General features: G+C 45.2%; 1 protein-coding gene across 3 annotated transcripts; it reads left to right on the forward strand.

The window, feature by feature from the left end:
• Positions 1-307: 307 nt before the first annotated feature.
• On the forward strand, positions 308-17,892 carry OTULIN (OTU deubiquitinase with linear linkage specificity). 3 transcript variants are annotated; one of them, XM_044442930.1, is made up of 9 exons: positions 308-449; positions 1,072-1,279; positions 5,532-5,849; positions 10,408-10,484; positions 11,806-11,909; positions 13,653-13,796; positions 14,114-14,239; positions 15,068-15,337; positions 17,627-17,892. In XM_044442930.1, the coding sequence occupies exons 2-9, from the start codon at positions 1,074-1,076 to the stop codon at positions 17,819-17,821; spliced, it is 1,440 nt and encodes a 479-aa protein (XP_044298865.1). In that variant the 5' UTR covers positions 308-449; positions 1,072-1,073; the 3' UTR covers positions 17,822-17,892. The 3 variants fall into 3 exon arrangements, with proteins under 3 accessions (XP_044298865.1, XP_044298866.1, XP_044298867.1); XM_044442931.1 differs by lacking the exon at positions 308-449 and adding an exon at positions 612-753; XM_044442932.1 differs by lacking the exons at positions 308-449; positions 1,072-1,279 and adding exons at positions 8,930-9,047; positions 9,889-9,970 and having other exon boundaries at positions 5,733-5,849.
• The last annotated feature ends 1,504 nt before the right edge of the window (positions 17,893-19,396 follow it).

Consider the following 19,396-nt stretch of genomic DNA (forward strand, 5'->3'; position numbering starts at 1 on the left):
GAATCTCAGTTGCAGTGGCGGCAGTGGGATCAATAGACAGCCCTCCCCTCCCCTCCAGCACAAGATAATAGACTATGTTGGCATCGTTAGGGCAAAGCTTAACATTTTAATCCCGCCCGGGTTAGCAAGGTCCGAGTTGGGAAGAGCAAGCCTTGAGGAAGGGCGAAGCATGGCTGCCCTATCACATCTAGGCTTAATAATCTGGAGTTCTTCACTTTTTCTATCTTAGCTCACACTTTCCCCTGTTGGGGGGAGGAGGAAGAGGAGGAGGAGGGCAAAGACAAAAAAAGTTGTCCAAATTGAACTCGGAAGGTGACTCTCTCGGTAGCAGCTACATACTACAAGTCTATGGAGAACACACGGAAGCCAAAGTGGGACTTAAAAAATTCACTCCGCTCTTTTCCTGCTCTGGAGCATCGAGCAACAGTGCAGTGACTGCTACGATGCAGGTATTTTTTACGGTTCTGTACTTAGTCCCTTGACTCATCTCTGTCGCGCTTCAAGTCCTGAAAAGACCCATCGTGCATGTGGCGGCCCGTGCCCGGGTGTAGGTGTGTCTGCTCGGGAGGAAGCCCGCTTGCGTCAGATGCCGAGGGCGCGCAGGGCTGCAGGGGCGCAAAAGCCCGAATCCCGACGCTGGGCTTCCAAGGGTCGCGACTTCTGGTAGAAAGTCCCCTTCAGCGCCGCTTGCCTAAACATGCTGGCAGCTAAGCTGAGCGGACCGCACTGGGGCTTCCTCCCGAGTAAAGAGAGGTGAGGTTGCCGCCGTGAGCGATCCGGAGCCCTGGGCGGGTTTGGACCTGACACACGCCCCCCCCCCCCCGCCCCCTCCATCACTTTGCTTGCAGCTCTGAGCAGCCGGATTCACTTGTTTTTAACTATGGCAATAGCACCGCTTGTCCCCCGCCTCGCAGTGCTTTGTAGGAAAGTATTTGACAAATTTCCTCAAAATCGTTCTTCACGCATTACTCAAAACCTTGAAACTTCCTCTACCCCTCCGAGGGTTGCTTCCCTTGCACTTCCCCTCCGTTTCGCTGCTTGAGTCTATCAGTGACTTTTTCTGCCCTGCAGAGATGATCACAGATAAGGAGGACCTATTTTTCGTGCCACGGGATGATGGAAAAGCTGCCCTGGCTACTGGAGGAGCAGAGAACAAGCCACCTGGGCAAAGAGCTGGTCCAGAAAGACCAGTTCGCATTAGTGCTGGTGGCCCAGTGCTTACAGACAGCACCAAGCGATGCAAATTAAGCAGTAGCCAAGAGCCGGCCCTCCACGAAAGGTAAGTCCTGCTTCTTATCCAGGACTAACAGCTTACAAAGAAAGCTTAAATTTTGCCTATGTTTCTTTCTGGCTGATGGTTTGGATGATCATGTAGGAGCTGCAAGGTTTTTCTCCAGTTTTCATTTTCTATTTTATACTCTTGTCTTAAATATTTAAATATTTGTACTGTATTTTATGTTTTAAATTGGTTTTAACTCATTATGAACCACTGAGAGAGCTTCAGCTATTGGGTTGTATAAAAATTTAATAAATAAATAAATAAATATAAAAACTTAGATTAATTTAAGAAGGGATGCCCTTCAATATCTGTTGAGCTGGTTGAAAAAAATAGTGTTAATGTGTAGATAGAAGGGATACTTTGAGCACGTTAACTTCCCCAGTTCCTTTTGCCAGATTTGCTTCCCAGCTTACAATTTTCAAGAGCTGATATGCAATCTTTGCAGCTGGACTCTTTCCCACCCTCTTCTCTGTAGAAAGGCTGTGGAGAGAAAGAATGCATTCTTTGTCTGACTGGCCCCTATAGACATATTTGAGCTTAAATGTCAGTCATAACTTGTTTTCTGGACTTATTGTAGCAGGAATAAAGGCTGCTTTCTGTATGATGAATTTCTTGCCTAGGTATCACTTTTATTGTGTACACTTGACAAGTATAGGCATCTGTTCTGTGGTTCATACACAAGCTGAGAAATCTTTACTAATGGAGGATTTCTGAGTTAAGTGGTACCTATGGTAGATTGGTTACCTGTAATTGCATACAGGTAGGAAGCCCCCAGTGTCTCATCCCTGAATACTGCTCTTAACAAAGGGATCTCCCGCTTTGACAATCTATAGGGGATCAATTGGATTTTTTTTCCTTAATGATCTTCATCAAATTTAATTCTAATAATGCTTCTAGCGCATTTGAGCAGTAGCACTGCTTTTCTTGAGGAGCAGGAAGAGCTTGTGAACTTCGGCCGTTGGGTGCTATGAGCAAGTTTAGACAGGAAATAGGCCTACATCTCCCAGTATGCCTCAGCCATGAGTCTTACCTGGGTGTTAGTTTTACTGAACCCAATGAGTAAACCTGTATAGGATTGCACCATAAAGAATATCTCAGTATAGGATAATAGTGCATGTTTATCCATAAATACTGAGTCTGATGGAAGTATGGTTAAATTTGAAACCTTCATGAATACTGATTCCCTTGCCAAAGGGAACTTTCGAAACTTCGAAGGAAGAGGGAGAAAAATAGACGAACCCAAACTAAAATTGCCAGGGTTTTCCATTGGAGGCGATGACTGGTTAAACTGAGTGATGCCACTTCCTGCTCTTCCTTGCATGGTCTCCCCATCTCAGAATTACGCTGGAATAGCTTCAGTCTCCACCTGCACGTGGGCATGGCTCCTCAGGCAGTGCAGTGCCATTTAACAGTGTCCTCTGGCTGCAGAGAGGAGTCTCCTCGCCTGGCTCGGGAGGATGCTGTGATTCTTTTCCACGCATAGCTTTGCAGTGCCAATAGGCTCGTGAAGAAGTAGAGAGCGAAGGAGCTTGTGCAGAACGGGGGAAGCCATGTAAGTGAAGGTTAGGGAGAACGTGTAGCTGCGACAGAGAAGTGAGGAACGTCGAAACAATCTGCAGTTATAAGATCCAACCATTTTTTTGGTGAGGGGGAACACAGTTATAATCTTGAGTGTTCAGACTGGCAAAAGAAGACAACCAGCGGTGAGATGGATCGATTCCATAAAGGGAGCCACAGCCTTGAGTTTCCAAAAATTGAGCAGGGCTGTCAAGGACAAGACAGTTGGGGGGACATTCGCTGACAGGGTCGCCAGAAGTCAGAGATGACTTGATGGCACCTAGCAACATCCACGCTCAGGTTCATCGCATTTCGAAAAGCCGGCTGGAGCCAGGGGTCAGACTAGATGGCCCGGGAGACCCCTTCTGACTTGCTCAGTTTCTGTGTTTCTATGAAATGAGGACTGGGCTACCCTCTCAACTTATGCAACTGGCTGCAAGTACTCCTTTCAAAAGAATGTTGGTTTGCTAATTTGCCGCCTCCTGTTATATCAGCCCATCCCCTTTGCTGCTGGAAACTCAATATGAGAAATAGCAGCACAGCAAACCCATCAATGGCATCCCTGTTGCACCACTTCCGGGTCTCCTCTTTGTTAATCCATATTGTGGCTGAATATTTTAGTATGCTGACTGCAAAGAATGCTCACTCAGATTCACTCACTCACTCATTCATTATTATATTTCTTTCTTTATCATACAAGTTTCCTGCCTTTTTTCCTCTTGTAAGGAACCCAGTACAGCATATATAATCTTTCTTCTCTCCATTTTATGCTTATCACATCCCTGGAAAATAGGTTAGTCTGAGAGTCAGTGATTGGCCCAAAGTCACACAGTGAGGTTGACTGGCAAGTTGGGACTAGATTCCAGGTCTCCCAAGAGGCAATCCAACCCACTAATTACTACAGCACACTGGCTGTCAGCATTTGGTAATGCTTTACTCGGAAACAATTTACTGTAGTTCTAGATGGAAAATCTCTCCGATGCAAATCTCGTGTTCCTTGCATCCAATTTCAAGCACTGGGCGGGGTGGGGCAGGGCAGGGCGGGTGGGAGCAGAGGTCTGTCTTTTTGATCCTTGACATGGAATGTGGTGGCTACAATCCATGGATACTATGACGGCGATGAACAATATTTGAATGATGTATAGCTGGGGTGGCAGATTTGCTCAAGCCACATACAGTATATGCCAGGTGTTCGGGAGCTGCAGGTGGAGACGGCAGCAGGTGGAGAGCAGGAAGCCGGTGCTTGTTGCGGGTGGGGGTGCCAGACAGGCACCCACAGCAGCAAGCCATAAAATAAAGAGCCACCTGTGGCCCCAAAGCCTCAATCCCCCGCACAGAATGGCTTGTGAGAGTTTGCTTCCTAAATAGCTAAGTAAGTTTCCAGATGAGCAAATGCAAAACAATTTTGTAGCAATACGGTTCTGTCCAATATCATGCAAGCGGAGTTCATGGGCACCCCCACATTGGAGGCCTTCGCACAGCCATCTGTCAGGGATGCTTTAACCTGGAGTCCTGCACTGAGCAGGGGGTTGGACCTGACAGCTGTATTAGGCCCCTTCCAACTCCACCGTTCAGGGATTCTGTGCTCACTCAGTGAACCTTGCCTTTTCTCTCCCTCCTCCTGCACACCCTGCCCCACAACACACACGCCCCCAAATGTGCGGCTTGGCTTGCTGCTCTGTGCAGTGAAAAGAAGTCCTTATTGGAATCTCTCCGTTCTCTACTTCAGGAAACACATTTAGAAATATTATTCTGAAGAGGCAGACATGTGAAAAACAAGTTTGCGGTGTTTTTCCAGGTCATGATCGTAACTCTTCATGTCCTGCTAGAAATCTGTCCCTTCAGAATAAGAACACAGTGGGCTACAGGCTCCGTGTCTAGATCTGGTCTGGACTCTGAGATAGCCAGTGAAGTTGCGTGGAATTCTATTGATGGCGTGCAAAGCAGCCCGGAGAGAGTTCTTGCTTGGCACGGCTTGTTTAATAAGTTTTCCATCCCTGAACTGCCTTCGGCACAATGGTGAATTTGATCAGGTTGGAAGAGACATGCAGGCCCTTTGGGGGCCTTCCTTGTAATGGAAGTTCTGCGACTCGGTCGTAATCCAGGTGCTTTCCATGCGGACCACCTCAGGTGTGATCCCTGGGGAGCCAGTGGCGGAACTGTTGGGGCAGGGTGCAGGGGACTGGAGGACTGCCTGCCGCCTTCTCGATCACTAGCTGATGTTGGGACTGTTGCTGACTCACAGCCCAGCCTACCTCACAGGGTTGCTGTGAGGATAAAACAGAGAAGAGGGTCATGTAAGCCGCCTTGGGTTTCTTGTGGGAAGAAAAGAGGGCTAGAAATACATAAGAAATTAATAGATAAACTTAGGGCCACCAAACAGTACTCAGTCCAGTAGATGTGTGTGCAGCAAAACAGGAACTCAGTAAGCCATGCATCTTTGCATTTCCAGGGAGGAAACAAAAGTGTGGGAGAGAAGGGTTGACAGGCACAGTGCAGGCTGTAATTCGGATTAATAGTTCTTGAGGCAGACAAAGGAGTCTCTCAAGACAAAACATTTGACTTGTTTCCTCCATAACACCTTGTCCAGCCCCGAACGGCCGCCTTAGCTGTACTGGATCGATGTAATGGTGGAAGACTCAAAAGCTTGAACATTTCACAAAGAGGTTTTGTCTTTGCACTCTTTTTTTCCTAGTCCTGGGATGTTACAGCAAATGACAAAGAAGGCAGGCGCTGCCGTGGAAGAGAAACCCAAAAGGAGCATTTTCAGCATATCGTTTTCTAAAAGCAAAAAGGAAAAATGCACTGCTCATGATAAAGGGACTTCAAGTTTCAGCTCCAGCCACAAAGGGAAACCTGCATTGCCTTCCAGGGAAGAGAGTGCAAGTTGTGCAAAGAGGGCCGAGACAGAGGACTTGAAAACGTCCAGTCACCACCAAGACCATTACCACAGGAATGAAGGAAAACTGCCTGATCCAGCCATCTTTTCCCCAATGGAATCCTCTGTAGACTAGTGAGTGAACGTCATCAAACTTTTATGGAAGAAAACTATTTCAGATACTGTGATGATGACTTGTATTTTCCAGACACAACATACTTTATTTATTGCTATTATTTTATTAGTTGCAGCATTTCTCCACCACTTGGCATTTGAACCAATGTTGAAGTGGTGTATTTATTTAGTACTGTATCCTACTGGAAGGATTAGCAAGCTTTCGTGTGTTAGCCCAAATCTTTCTTCCAGCAAAATCAGACGTTATGGTGCACTGTGCATATACTGTGGGCTTACTACAAATAGTAGTCTGCAAATGAGGGAACATGAGCTCCTTCTCCTTTCTGCATGGTTTTCCCCCCTCTTGCACTGTCTGCTTTAACAAAGCTTTAACACAAGGCTACACGAGGTTTTTTGCCAGGGGACTGCATGAGAAACTCTCTCAGGAACGAGCAGCTGCGTGTAGCCCAGCAATCCTGTTACGGATCTCCCTTTCCTTGTTCCTTGCTGTGGCCAGGGAAGAGTAGCGCATATGAAGAAATTGGGGGAGTGCATGGCAGGATGGATTTTTAAAAAAAATCAAACTGATTTAAATCACAATTTAAATCACTAGTCAGTAAGACTAGGTTTAAGTCACCGTTTTCTACTTAACTTGCATGCATGCCTGCCTTACCTGTAGGTAGAGAGCAGCTTCATAAAATATTCCCAAACTGGGTCTCTTTCACAGCCTGCTGCCGTTATAGGTTTTCTCCTCCAGGGAAAGAATATGGTAAACGTCAGACTAAAGATCGAAAGACTTGTGGAGCAGTCTGCTCAAAAGGTTTTACTTTTGTTTTTTCTGCTTGCCCTTCTGTCTTCACACTTAGCTTTTTGATCTATTCCACTCCCAGCAGTCTTCTTGCATTCATTGGATTTTTTTGACACTTAGCACTTAAGAGTAAGGGGTTGATTCTGTGTACATAGATTTGCAAAGGGACAATGAGAATAAGGTCTTTTTCTAAACTCTGTGTTTATTTTATAACAATTTGGCTTTGAAGAAGAGGTAGGTGAATCTCTACAGACACAAATTCACAATTTTGAGAACTGTAAAACCAAGCATCTGTGATAGTATCCTCTAGACAGAAAAAATGTATGAATATACAGCCTCATGCTACATAAAATGAATCCTTGTTTCATGGTGAATAACCCTGAGACTATAATGCAGCTTAAATAGAAAACTATATTTAGATAGCATTTTCCTCAACAAGCATTTATTTAAAAAATCCAATTAAAAATCCATTTTTTAAAACACTGATTTCTTTCCACCCCAGTGGGTGGTGGAGGTCCCAGTGAGGGGTTAGCAGGTTGCAGGTTGTGTACCCCAGCTTTCACATAAGAACTGCACCATGGCTACAGTTAATTACATTGCCTCTTAAGCTAGAACTGCAAGCCCTAATTTCAAATCCTGGTTAAAATTTGCCTTGGTTTACCTGACTTTCTTTTCTATCATGTTGTGTCACTGTTTGAGGATGCAAACTGTTAAAACCTATTTTCAGCAAAACTACATATCTGGTGCTTTGATAGGCCATTATGCATGACACAAGGTAAGCGTCCTAATGGCTTGTACGAGTTAAACAGCTGTAGGATGGAGGAGACCCAGGCATTCCTGTGTGCAAACTATTTAAAGCTATTTAATATGAGACCCAGCCTATCTCTCTAGGCTAAGCCTTACAAGTCTGGGTACAAAGACCCTCAATGCCCCCAGTACAAATTTTAAGTATCATAATAAAATGTGAACTATCAAAAAGGGGGGTTCAAAGTCCCCTTGGCCAGTTTGCCTTCACTGATTGTAATTTGAAGGTACAATACATCTACTGCCATCTTGCCTGGTTCTGAAATGTCCCATGTGAATAAGGAACACAGTCACTGGAAGCAATTCCAGTTCTTTCAAATGACATTCCTGCAGTGCGTCTCCTCAGACAGCAGTCTTTACAGTTGCCACAAGAAGAAGACTGCTTTGTGGCTCCAGATAGTGGTCTTACAGGTACCATTTTGTACTTACTCAACATTTTAAAAACAAAAGGAATTATAAGTGCAGCTTCCCCTTCAGCAAGCTATGATGTCAAAATATTGTTTTTATGCACCTGTGTTAACTTAGTCCAAAGGAAGGTTGTAACAGATGTCACCGTCTTTTAGGCTTTTACTCAGGCCCGGAAAAAATGGCTGCTATTTGGACTGTAAATGCCCCATCGGCACTGAATGTCCAGCTGTTGGCTTGTATAAGGCTTGTATATAGCTACTTGCCTGGTTGCTTGTATCAAGAAGGAACCTCTTCAAGTTTTACCAAAGTCCCCTTTCTCCTGTCTAGGCTAACAAATTACATACGTGCAGGAGCGAGCATGCACAGGTTGCTTGACAGATACTCAGACAGGTGAATAACTCCTGTGGAAATACAAGTCTGAGCTATGCCTGTTCAGATGACATTTCTGTTCTAGCAGGAAGGAGATATTACAGGCAGGTTTCATTTGGGAAATGAGTTTTTTCTCCTGGGCTCAAGAACATTTCTGATTCAAATAAATGTGGGGTGTCTTTGTTTGCTGGGGCTCATTTTTGTGTTTTCCTTGGGTACAGCTTTCTGGTAACATCTAACCTAAAAGAACCTGTGCTTTCTAATATTTTGGCTCCCTCAAAAGAACAGTGAACTCTTTAGCCTCTCCTTCAATTACAGGTGGACTTTTAAAAGTCCTGACCATGGAGGGAATTAAAATGTCAGTGGCATTTTTCTTAACTGCATGTTGAAGCCTTGCTAATAGGTACAAAGGTCGAACCCAAGCCTATCATCTTGTCCGAAATTCACCAGTGGTGCAGAAAACTGGCACCTTTGTAATGCAGCACCTTATGCTTCCAGATTTTGCTATTTTGGCTAATGCTGTAAGACCTGATTGTCAGTGTGACTTAAGTTGTTGCTTTTTAAATATCAGAACCACTGACCAGGTGCAGTGACTGCTTCTCCACCAAAGCCTTCTTTCTGTGAATGCGGCACTACAGAGAAGGAATGTTTAGAGCCTTGGGCTGCTTAGATGGATAAGCCAAGTCCCTAAAAGCTACCTTTGTTTTTCAAGTCCCTCTCCATCATGGATTGCTGTCTTCTCCTGCCCAGTAGGATGACTTAGCATGCATTTTGATGGTGGTGCTCTACCTGCCTCCTCCGCTTCCTTGCAGTTTGCACGCCAGGCAACAGTAAGTAGGTCTACGTTTACTTTTGTCAAGCGTTGTCCTTTGTTTTGCCTCCATATTTCCACTCGCTGGGACGCTCCCTCTAAGCATAGCCACCTCATTTGGCCTAATTATTGTTATTACTGGGTCAGATTCAGAGAGGAGCCTGCTGAAGAATTCTCAGAGTTGTCCTGTTCTGAGAAGTGCCATGCGAAAGGTAGCAAAGACTTCATGTCACCCAGACAGCGCAGTACCTTGCATTGATGGGCTGTGCAAAGCTCTGAGGCAGCAGAAGTACATGGCTGGCTTTCAATGCTCTTTTCTTGTCCTGAGTCAGGAAAAAGTCCTTCCGCTCACAGAAGAGGCCTTCTGCGCATGGAAGGACACCTCTGCATCCTGCCCGATAGTACTGGCAGTGGTAATCTATACCACACCTTTCTTCATCCTAGATATAAACAAAGCGGTTTACTGGTTAAAACAGCAGGTTTTACAACAGGCATAGCAGTGTTGACCATAAAATGGAAAGCACAGCACTGTGCTTTTTCCAGTCACTGCACAGCAGCCCCCTGGAAATCGTGACAGGAGAGAGACCCTCTCGTGCAGCATCTCCTCCGATGCAGCACAAGGGCTACAGCCAGAAGGTGGGGTGGGCAGCATCCTGCTGAAGCTTTGAGGGTGTGGTGGGCCTGCAGTGGGGAGGGGAGTTCAGCCTCCTCCCTCTCCGCTGATCAAAGCCATTTCTTTGGTGGGATGCCTTCCCTGCACAGCACCCTTCCTGTGACAGTTTTTCTGGTGGCATAAACTCTGTAAGACTGCTTTTTGCATATCATGTGATTTGTGTCCCCCTTTTTGTGTGATTCCAAAGGTTCTGCCATCACCAGCAAAATGCATTCTAACCTGGGAGGCAACAATCTGTTAAAAGACCTCATGGTCCCGAAGAAAATAAGGTGTGTCCTTTTTGAAGTTACTTTCTTGGGTGACTTCTTCTTTGGAGTATTAGCAACCTGTTTAAGGCTGTTCTTTTGCTGTCACTTAAATAAATGGGCCATTGACAGCATTTACCTGATAAAAATTGCCTTGTTTCTTAATGGTAATTGGCAGTGGGAGTGTTGGGGAGCTGGGGGACCCTGGTTCTAGTCCCCACTTGAGCATGAAGTTCCCTGGGCGACTGGGCCAGTCACAGGCTCTCAGCCCCACCTGCCTCACAGGGCTGTTGCTGTGGGGACAGCATGGAGCTGTGTGTTTCTTCTCAAGAGGAAAAAAGCCACCCTATAAATGCAGTGTAACGATGATGACGACGATGATGATCATAATACTCAGAAAGAAATGTCTATGTGGATTAGCGAAATGCTGCTGTGTGAAGTGTATGTCAATGTTGTTGCAGCGAGGAGGACATGTACCGCGATGCAGAAGAAATAGAAAGAGAGAAAGTGTTACTGGTGTGTGGGACAGGCTCCTCAGGTACCTTTCAGCACTACTTGTGTTTGGCGCGTTGCTGGTGTTTGCCCACCCCGATGTAGAAGCGGAATAACGCGTGCAGCAGAGTGGGCAGCACCCCTCGGGGCTCGTTTGCAGTTGCCAACTCCAGAGGATTATGGGAGATGGGAAGCTATGGATTATGGGAGGACAGAACCAGTTCTCCATGCTTCTTCAGCAAAAGCAGCAGTACAGCTTCCTGATTGGAGATGTAAAATTTTGTCCCAAAGGTGCCATTGTTCGAGGGAAGTGACCAGGGTGGACATTCCACAGACAGCTTGGCGTGTCCAGAACTTCCACGGACAAATCCATATAGTAATCCAGAGCAGGAAGGCAGCTTGTGCCCTCTGAGAAGTTTTGGCCAGTGCTTTTCATCAGTCTTAGCCAGACTAGCCGGTGGTGGTGGAGACTCATGGGAGGTCCGGCCCTCCAGATGTTTTGGCCTGCAAGTTGCCCACCCCAGTGTAGAAGACGGTCTCTCCTGCCCTCAGTCCTATCTGCTCCCATCAGATAGTGCTTCCTGGCTTACTCTCGCCTTCACTGCAGTTCACATACCGCAAGGAGGCAGGTGAGGATCCCGGGAGCACCCCTGCTTTGCTGCCAGGGTCCCATGGCAGGATAAGAGCGATGTGTCCGTGCAGACCCTTTGTCCTCCTCACTGGGGAGTGGGGTGCAGGGCTCTTCTCAATGCAGGGGAATTTTCCTGCATGTCTTGTCCCACTGCGGTCCTGTTCTTGTGGTCATGTGGAACACACACACCTTTCCCAATGGGGAATGAGTGGGAACACCTTAGAAAACACCACACAGGATGCAAAATTGGACGAAATGAGAGAAAAATCATACCTGAAGAAGTTTAAATTGTTTCGGTTGGGCCCAGGAAGGCCATGCCGTGAACCGAGGGGTTCCTTCAGCTCAGGGGAAGCACCAGGCTCTGGAAGAAGAGGCTGAGGAGGTGATGCTCACTGGGTCCCCGTCCCTCTGTGCCACTTCTCAGGCCGCCCCAGTGTTTCCCAGCTGTTTGGAGCAGCTTGCCAGGAGGTATGATGGGGTTGCTGAGATTGCCCCTTTACCTGCTTCCTCAAGCACAGGTGGAGCTTTGTTCACCATTGCTCTGCCAGGGCCGACACCCTTACCCAGGGTCTTCCTCACAAGCTTAAGCAAACGCCAGGGTTAGGTTCTTGCGGTGGAGAAAAGAGGCACATCTGGAACTTCTGTTTATATCTGTGCCAACTGGCTTTATGGCAGAAGAACTGTGCTTGCTGATGTTCTGCCTAAACGTAATTCTCTTGTAATAATTGTAATTTAGATTTTCCAGAAAATAAGCTAAGTGTTGAACCTGAGGTCGACATTATGGACTACTGCCAAGAGGAATGGAGAGGAAACACTTCCCACGCCAGATGCATAAGAAAGGTCTGACTTGCCTTTTCTCCGCTGTAATTCCACCTTCCACACGCTGGTGCCCAGTGGTGGGCAGTGGTGGGCTACCGTTCCCAGAATTCCAGGCCATTAGCCACACTGCCTGCGCTGATGGGAGTGGAAGAAGCATCTGGTGGGTACCAGACTGGGGAGGGCTGCTGTACGGCCCTTAAAAAAGTTAAGTGTTACCAGGATTCACCTATTAGATTTAAGTTCATTTATTTATTTGTAATTCAGAGTACAAGTCTTTCCAAGGTGGCAAGGTGACCTTTCCAAAGCTTTTCCTCTGGAACACCCACAGTGTCCCTTGGGAGGCAAAGCAAGCGAGCGACAGGTAGCAACCTGAAAGCGTGTGATGCGAAGAGCTGGAAAGGTAGCACCTGAACCATCCCTGACGCAGGGCTGATTGTGCAATGTGCAAAAGAATGCACAGGTGGCTTGACTTGTTCTGCAGAGACAGGAAGAGCAGCTGCCCAGAGGGGGGAGCTGTGACTGCCCAGCAGAGTCGTCGCAGCTGGAGATCTCATGGTCCAGGCTTACATTTCTAAGGGAGCTAAAGAGTTCAGCAACAGAGGTCAAGAATGGAGGAATACAGTCCTCTAGTTCTCAGCCCTCCCTGCTTTTAGAAAACAATGTTTCAGTCCTTAAAATACTAGGGCTGGCCAGGAGTAAGTCAAGGATTGGGTTTTATTCATGAAACAAACATAAGTGACACCTGTGGATTTTTTTTTCATGCCTAATCGCTTCAAATATAAAGTGTTACCTGCAATATCTACCTGTTGAAAGGGTTGTTAGTGTCTAGTGGAGTTGCAGTTAAGACCTAAGGGCATAAGAATAGCCCTTCTAGTTAGAGCAAATACTCACCGTGTCTTGTTGCCCTCTGTTGTGAGTCAGGTGCTTCTGGGAAACCCACAACTACAGCTTGAAGATAATAATTTTCTCCTATTTTTTATGATAATCTAGTATTCGGAGAAGTGCAGTTTCACCCTGTCCCTTTCTGATAGTGTCTAATGCCATCAAATCTCTGGATCTTAATTTCATTCCTTCTTGCAGGATTTTTAAGCTATTAACCAGAATATCAAACCATTGCTTGTTCATGATTCATTTCAACTAACTAGAGTTGGAATAAACTACAGTTCCATAAATTCCTATGGATAAGTAAACAATGTGGAAATGTTCATTTTCATCCTCCTGAGCAGAACGGAGAGCCAAGCAGGAGGGGGTGACCCCATGGCTTCCTGTGGCTCATTGCTAGTCAACTAAACTATGGTTTAAGGACGGAGTCATCAATGGGGTCACTCAGTAACTTATAATTTAGCAATCTGCCACTGAATATGTGAACTTCCTGAAGATGAAAGCCTGCAATTTAGCTGTTTGTCTGAACTGAGTTTCATGTTGACAGCTCATTCATTCAGCAGCAAATCTCAGAATGCTGAATGCTGCATCTGCAGCTCAGTCCTTAGAGTTGGGCTCTGCAGGTGAAACTTTTGAGGATTGGCTTAAAAGTCTGGGTAGCTACTAATTAGCAGCTCTTTTTGTGGTTCCTTAATGTCAGCCTTCCTCCAACCTTGTGGCCTTCAGAGACATTTGGACTGCAAATACCCAGAATTCCCATCCAGCATTGGCTGGGAATTCTGGGTATTTTCAGTCCAAATGTGTCTGGAAGGCACGAGGTTGGGGAAGGTTGCAAGTTTATATCTTGCATGCATCTAATGGCATTTTGTGTTTTTAACACAGGGCTACAAAGCAGTTTCGCAGAAATTTATTTCAATAAGAAGAGTGCGAGGAGATAACTATTGCGCAGTCAGGGCGACCTTGTTTCAAGCACTTGCTCAGACGACTCAGCTTCCTGTTTGGCTTCAGAGAGAGGACATCATGCTGGTAGGCTCCAGACTTCCTGCACATATATCCGTCGGTAGCAAAAACTGGTGGAAGCTGTTGCTTAGCTGGCATTTGTAGAAGGCTCGCTTTTTCTTAAATATTTTTATCTGAAGAATTGCAGAAGATCCTGGGGGTGTTCCTCTAGCTCAAACAGCACTCAACAAAGGTTACTGTTCTACTTGAACAATATCCTAAAGAACTTGTTAAGTACTTGTAGGGAGCAAAGCTTATTTTTTCAATAAAATGTTTTATGATTAGACACTGGAATGTCTTCATATTTCTTGCAAAGACTAACTGTTCTCTTCCAAAAACGTTAGCTGCCAGAGAAACTGATGAACAAATATGACTGGATCACACAATGGCAACTCAGACAAAAGTGGACCACCAAAGCGGAAAACTTGATGGATGAAATTAAAGAATGCTTAATACTATTGAAGATGAAGGTTTGAGAAATTCAGTGTTTTTTTTAAATTACTGGTAGCTTAGCTGTACTGTAAATGCAGTACTTTTTTTTTAATATAGTAATCTAGCAGATAGGTATTGGAATGGACTTGGATGATAGATGGTTATTCTGATTGCATCGATTCTGCAAGATCAGGCTTACACATGCAAATTACCTTTTTGGATATTTTCTTGTGAGCACATGAGTGGACCTCAGGGAAAAGCCGCATCCAGCATGTAAGGGTGAAAGCTTGGCCAGCCCATCAGCTTCTACTGTTCTGATCACATCATTGGCCTGTGCCTCAGGCGAGACTGATTCCAAAAGTCCCCTTTCTCCTCCCACTGTCGGTTGATCGTAGTTTACCATGCTAGCCATCTCTTTGGCAGGAAAGAAATGTTCCTTTTTTTAATCTGTATGCAGGCTTACTTTTAGAAATCTGGTTAGCTCTGCTGTTTTTGTTCTTGTTCTTATGGAAGGAAAGTATGCAAATATTAAATCAAATTTAAAAAATGAAATGGTTTGTCTGCCTTTTAACTGACCAATTAATGTATCGGTTAATTTTAAATGTTTGCCGATCACCAAAATCACAATATGATTTGAAATACTAAAGAAGAGTATAGAGCTAGAGTCTAATTCAACTTGACTCATTCTTAAAAGGAATGGTCAGTTTAAACATTTCTGGTTCTCTTTTCACTTGGCTTCCAGCTTCTTGACCAATTGAAAGCTGATTCGGCATTGGCTTTTGATGTCTGAATTCCAGGTGGAATGAAGTATCTCTCTATTACTTTTGCTTTCTGTTTGTCTAATTGCCATTTATGTGCCTTTGCAGTGGAAGAATCTGAGTGAAATGAAGAGCCTCTCGGAGAGACAAGCAGCTTGTGATAAGCTTTTTAAAAGTGAAGATGATGAATACAGACTCTATGAGGCTGTGAAATTTCTCATGCTAAGCACGGCTATCAGATTGTATGAAGACAATGAGAAGGGAAAGGAGGTCCCCGTGTTCTCCTGGCTTCTGTTTGCTCGGGATACCTCCAGCAATCCTTCCCAGTTGATGGAAAACCATTTGAATCAGCTGGGCCACACAGGAGGACTTGAGCAAGTAAGCTGAATTCGTCATGCATTTGCTTCGGTAATACAGCGATACCTCGGCTCACCAACGCCTTGGTTCACGACCAAATAGGGCTGCAAACAAACATTTCATGGAAATTTTGACGTGGGTTGTGAACTCGGCATTGGGTGGGGAGATGGCCACGATCGCAGTTGCGTTCGTGCAGGGAAGACATGCGTGATCATGGGCGCGCTCCTGCAGGAAAGACGGGCACAATCTTGGCCATCTCCCCCCCCCCCCCCCCCCACCCCCCCCGCTCCCCCCCCTCCCCCCCCCCCCCCCCCCCAGCGCGCCCGTGATTGCGCCTGTCTCTCCCCCACCCCCCAGCACGTCGGGATGACGGGCACGATATCGATTGTGCTGGGGCGGGCAGGGAGATGGCCGTGCTTGTGCTTGGGATGGGGAGGGGGAGATGGCCCCTTTGTTGTTCTTTGTCACTTTGCTTCACATTTTTCTGATTAAAAAAATGGTTACAGAACAGATTAACCTTATTTACATTGAACCTTCTGGGGAAATTTAACTTGGATCGCGACCAATTTGGGTCATGACCAGAGTCCTGGAACGGATTAAGTTTGTGAGCCAAGGTACCACTGTATTTGGTATCTACTTATGCTGTGCGTAGTCAAGGCAGATGTTGATCTGGGACAGTCTGAACTGACCCTTGGTGCCTCGAGCAGGGAGTGGAGGCCCCTTGAGCCCAGCATGCCCAGCAAAGTCGCAGGGAATTTAGAAATTCTCCTGGGCCAGCGTTCAGCAGCCTCTCTTTTTCCCCACGGAGCTACTGTGGTGGTTGGTTGCCTGATTTCAGCTGGAGACATTTGAGCTGAACGTTCTGGGTTTGGTTCCCGGGGATTCATCCTTCTCTTTACAACGTGGCCTCAGAGTGCAGTTTTGTGACTGGGGTGCCTGTGATGGTTTTGACCGGCGCTTAGAATGTGAAAAATGGAAAAAGTAGTGTTTTGTCTGATGCAAAATTCTACCCTAGCTATGCCAGCGCAGTTCATTCTGCAAACCATGACACTCGCACAGCTCTATATATTGGCGCAGAGTTTGTCTTAATTACCAGTGAATCGCACAAGAGACCATTTATTTTAAATATGCAGCAGAGAGGTGTACGTGAAAACTAAAGAGAAGACTTTGATTAATATCTGGATGCATTTGGTTGTCCCGCTTCACCGCAGCATGAGCACAGCTCCCAGAGTGCTCCTCGTGCTGGTTACTTGTTTTCAGGGTATGAGCAAAGGCTGTGTGGACGTTGCGTGGATTGTGATGCGTAAAACGTGATTACTACAGTATTTGGAGCTGGCATGGGTGACTGTATAAGATGGAAGCTGGCATTTTACCTCTGAGGCCTCAGAGATTCATTGTGTGCCTGGGCTACAGAAGGCAACCAGCCAAGAAGCCGGGCTGCTCCTGGTGCTGTGGAAATGATCGTTTGCCTTGGAAGGGCCTCAGCCGGTGTTTATACTGCGTAGAGGGACCTTGAGTGATAAAGCCCATGAGGAAACATTTTGCTGACATTTATTGGCTATTAGGGATAGGCCAATGGACTGGCAGTTCACTAGGTATCCAAACACGATTAACTAGGTGGTTCTGACTGGATAGACTAAAAGAGAAATAATACTCTGATTAGGTAAGTGAATTCCTTGAAGTAAGAGTGTAACTTTTAGCAAGAAACATGCAGGCCATTGTTTTAATAATAAACCTGCTAAATATGAAATACCTTGGAGTGTGAGTTTATAAAAATAGATTATTCCTTAATTTTAACTTTAAATTCTGTTTATACCACACCTATAGCCTAAAAACAGCTACTAGGTGTGTGTGTGTGCGCGTGCATGCACTCGCGTGCGCACTAAGAAGAATATAAGGGATCGTCAGAAATGGTGGGTAACAGTGGAAATTAAGGGATAAAAAGATAGCAGGAATATCCATTACATGTTTCTTATTGTCCCACCAATAACTAATTCCTTTCACAGGGAAAGGGAACGTAGAGAGAAACTGAATCCAAGCTCATACATAGTTTCTGTGCTGCAGGGGCAAAAACCTTTTTAACAATGTAAAAAAAAAAAAAACCTCCTCCCCCCCCGCCCCCTTGCACGCACATGTGCACACACACGGACAAAATTGGGCTGAGGACTCTGAGGCTGGCACTCATTTGCATGGGTGGCTTTCAGTCCAGGTCAGGATATGTGTGGGTGTGTACATACAATCTAGGTGAATCAGGCTATTTAAAGTTGCGTCATTTAAAATAATACATGATTTTGTCACTTTTTTTGCTAGGTGGAAATGTTTCTCTTGGCTTATGCTTTGCAGCATACCATTCAGGTTTATCGATTGTACAAGTATGGCACAGATGAATTTATCACCCTTTATCCTAATGAGCCAGAAGAGGCTTGGCCAGTGGTAACCCTGGTAACAGAAGATGACAGACATTATAATATTCCTGCTCGAATGTGCGAAGAGACCAGTTTGTAAAAAAAAAAAAAAAAAAGCAATAATTATGACCTTTCCCCTATTGTATAAATTGAATAAACAATTTAAAAGCAGGTCTCTTAACTACTAATATTCTTTGTAATGTTACAAGTAAAAGGTGTTACATGATTAGTATACTTGGGGATCAAGCATGTGAAATCAGAAACTTTATGAACTCTATTTCTAGGATGCAATAAGTGAATATTTATCCTGTGCATTTATGGGACAAATTTCTGAAATGAGATACACATTAATAAACATGAAAACAAGGGAAGAAGCTAGCTACTTCCGCTCCCAGTTTCTTAAAGGTCTAGGTATCCTTAAAGCACTAAAGCAATTCTGTCAGAATCAGTCTTTGCAGTATTTGTTCTTGGTTAGGCACAAGAAACCCAACCCAAGTGCAGAGGCAGTTTCTGACCAGAAGGTGTCCTTGCTGCATCTAATTGCGTGTGCATCGGCCTTGTGATCCATATTCCCACACAGGGCCATCGAGAGCGCCTCCCCATGAGTACTCTGGGAGTGGGTGAAGTTGTGCATTTGCAACTGTATTTGTTGCAAACATTCTTGTTGCATGTAAGCCTCTATCTGGAATGGAGCCATGACTTGTGGCTCAGACAGCCGTTAAAAACTTAGCACATATCTAAATTCTAGTACACAGAACTCTTCATTTTTGGCAGCTGATGAAACGTACCCTTAGACCTTCTAGGAGAGATTGTCAAGAAAAGCTCAGCTGATGGATTCATCCTCAGATGAACTGGCTTAAATAACAAAACGTTTTCAGACATGGATTGAACAATTGTGTTTCTCCTGTAGATGACAAAATGCAACAAACAATTAAAAATAAAATAAATGCCAAGCAATACAGTGAACAACAGCACTTCTGAGTTTTCTTTTGTTGACTGTCCTGAAGATGTGTCATGTGAGGTAGTTTTCACAGCTAGCTCCTCTGCATGCTTACTCAGAAAGAAATCCAACTGAATTCCAGAGGGCGTTGCGCATGAGCTCAACCAAAGACTTGTTCTGCTGGTTGAAGAGAAGAAGGCTAGAAAGCTGCGAAGACCTGATTTGTTCACTCTGACCTGCTTGTTTGAAGCCAAGCTTGTTGTGTAATTTACCCATAGGTGATGTCATTGCAGGCAGGAAAGGATTGATACGGAAAGTTCCTGGGCCACCATCTTTCTTTTAAATGAATCTTGCACGTTTCCATTGAGTTGAAAATGCTTAAAAACGAGAGAGTTTTGTGACACTTTAAAGATGAACAAATTAATGTAGCTGGTTCCATTCTTGCCCATCTGGCTCAGTCTATCTTATGTGCCCAATCCATTAAACTGTGGAGATGAAAATCCTATGTGGGCTCCTGCACGCAAACAGCCTTGGTACAGTGCTTTTCACATTCAAACCTCAACCCCTTCCTATGGGTTGAAGTGATCTCTGTGACATGTAAAAAAATTATTTTCAGATTCCTGTAAGTTTCTCTTGCTAATTGCAGTGCCTTGTCTGAAATACCATGGTAGAATGAATATTTGTCCAGAGACTTCCCCATCCACGTATCCAGTATCTTGTAGCCTCCGAAAATGT

The sequence above is a fragment of the Varanus komodoensis genome, unplaced genomic scaffold, assembly GCF_004798865.1.
Source record: "Varanus komodoensis strain SLA01 unplaced genomic scaffold, ASM479886v1 scaffold40, whole genome shotgun sequence".
NCBI lineage: Eukaryota > Metazoa > Chordata > Lepidosauria > Squamata > Varanidae > Varanus > Varanus komodoensis.

What these genes read in the sequence shown, in the direction of transcription:
- OTULIN (XM_044442930.1), top strand. Translation starts at nt 1,074, where the DNA reads ATGATCACAGATAAGGAGGACCTATTTTTCGTGCCACGGGATGATGGA. An exon ending in GAGCCGGCCCTCCACGAAAG is followed by an intron (nt 1,280 to 5,531) that starts GTAAGTCCTGCT and finishes TTTTTTTCCTAG; the next exon opens with TCCTGGGATGTTACAGCAAA. An exon ending in TAATACTATTGAAGATGAAG is followed by an intron (nt 14,240 to 15,067) that starts GTTTGAGAAATT and finishes GTGCCTTTGCAG; the next exon opens with TGGAAGAATCTGAGTGAAAT.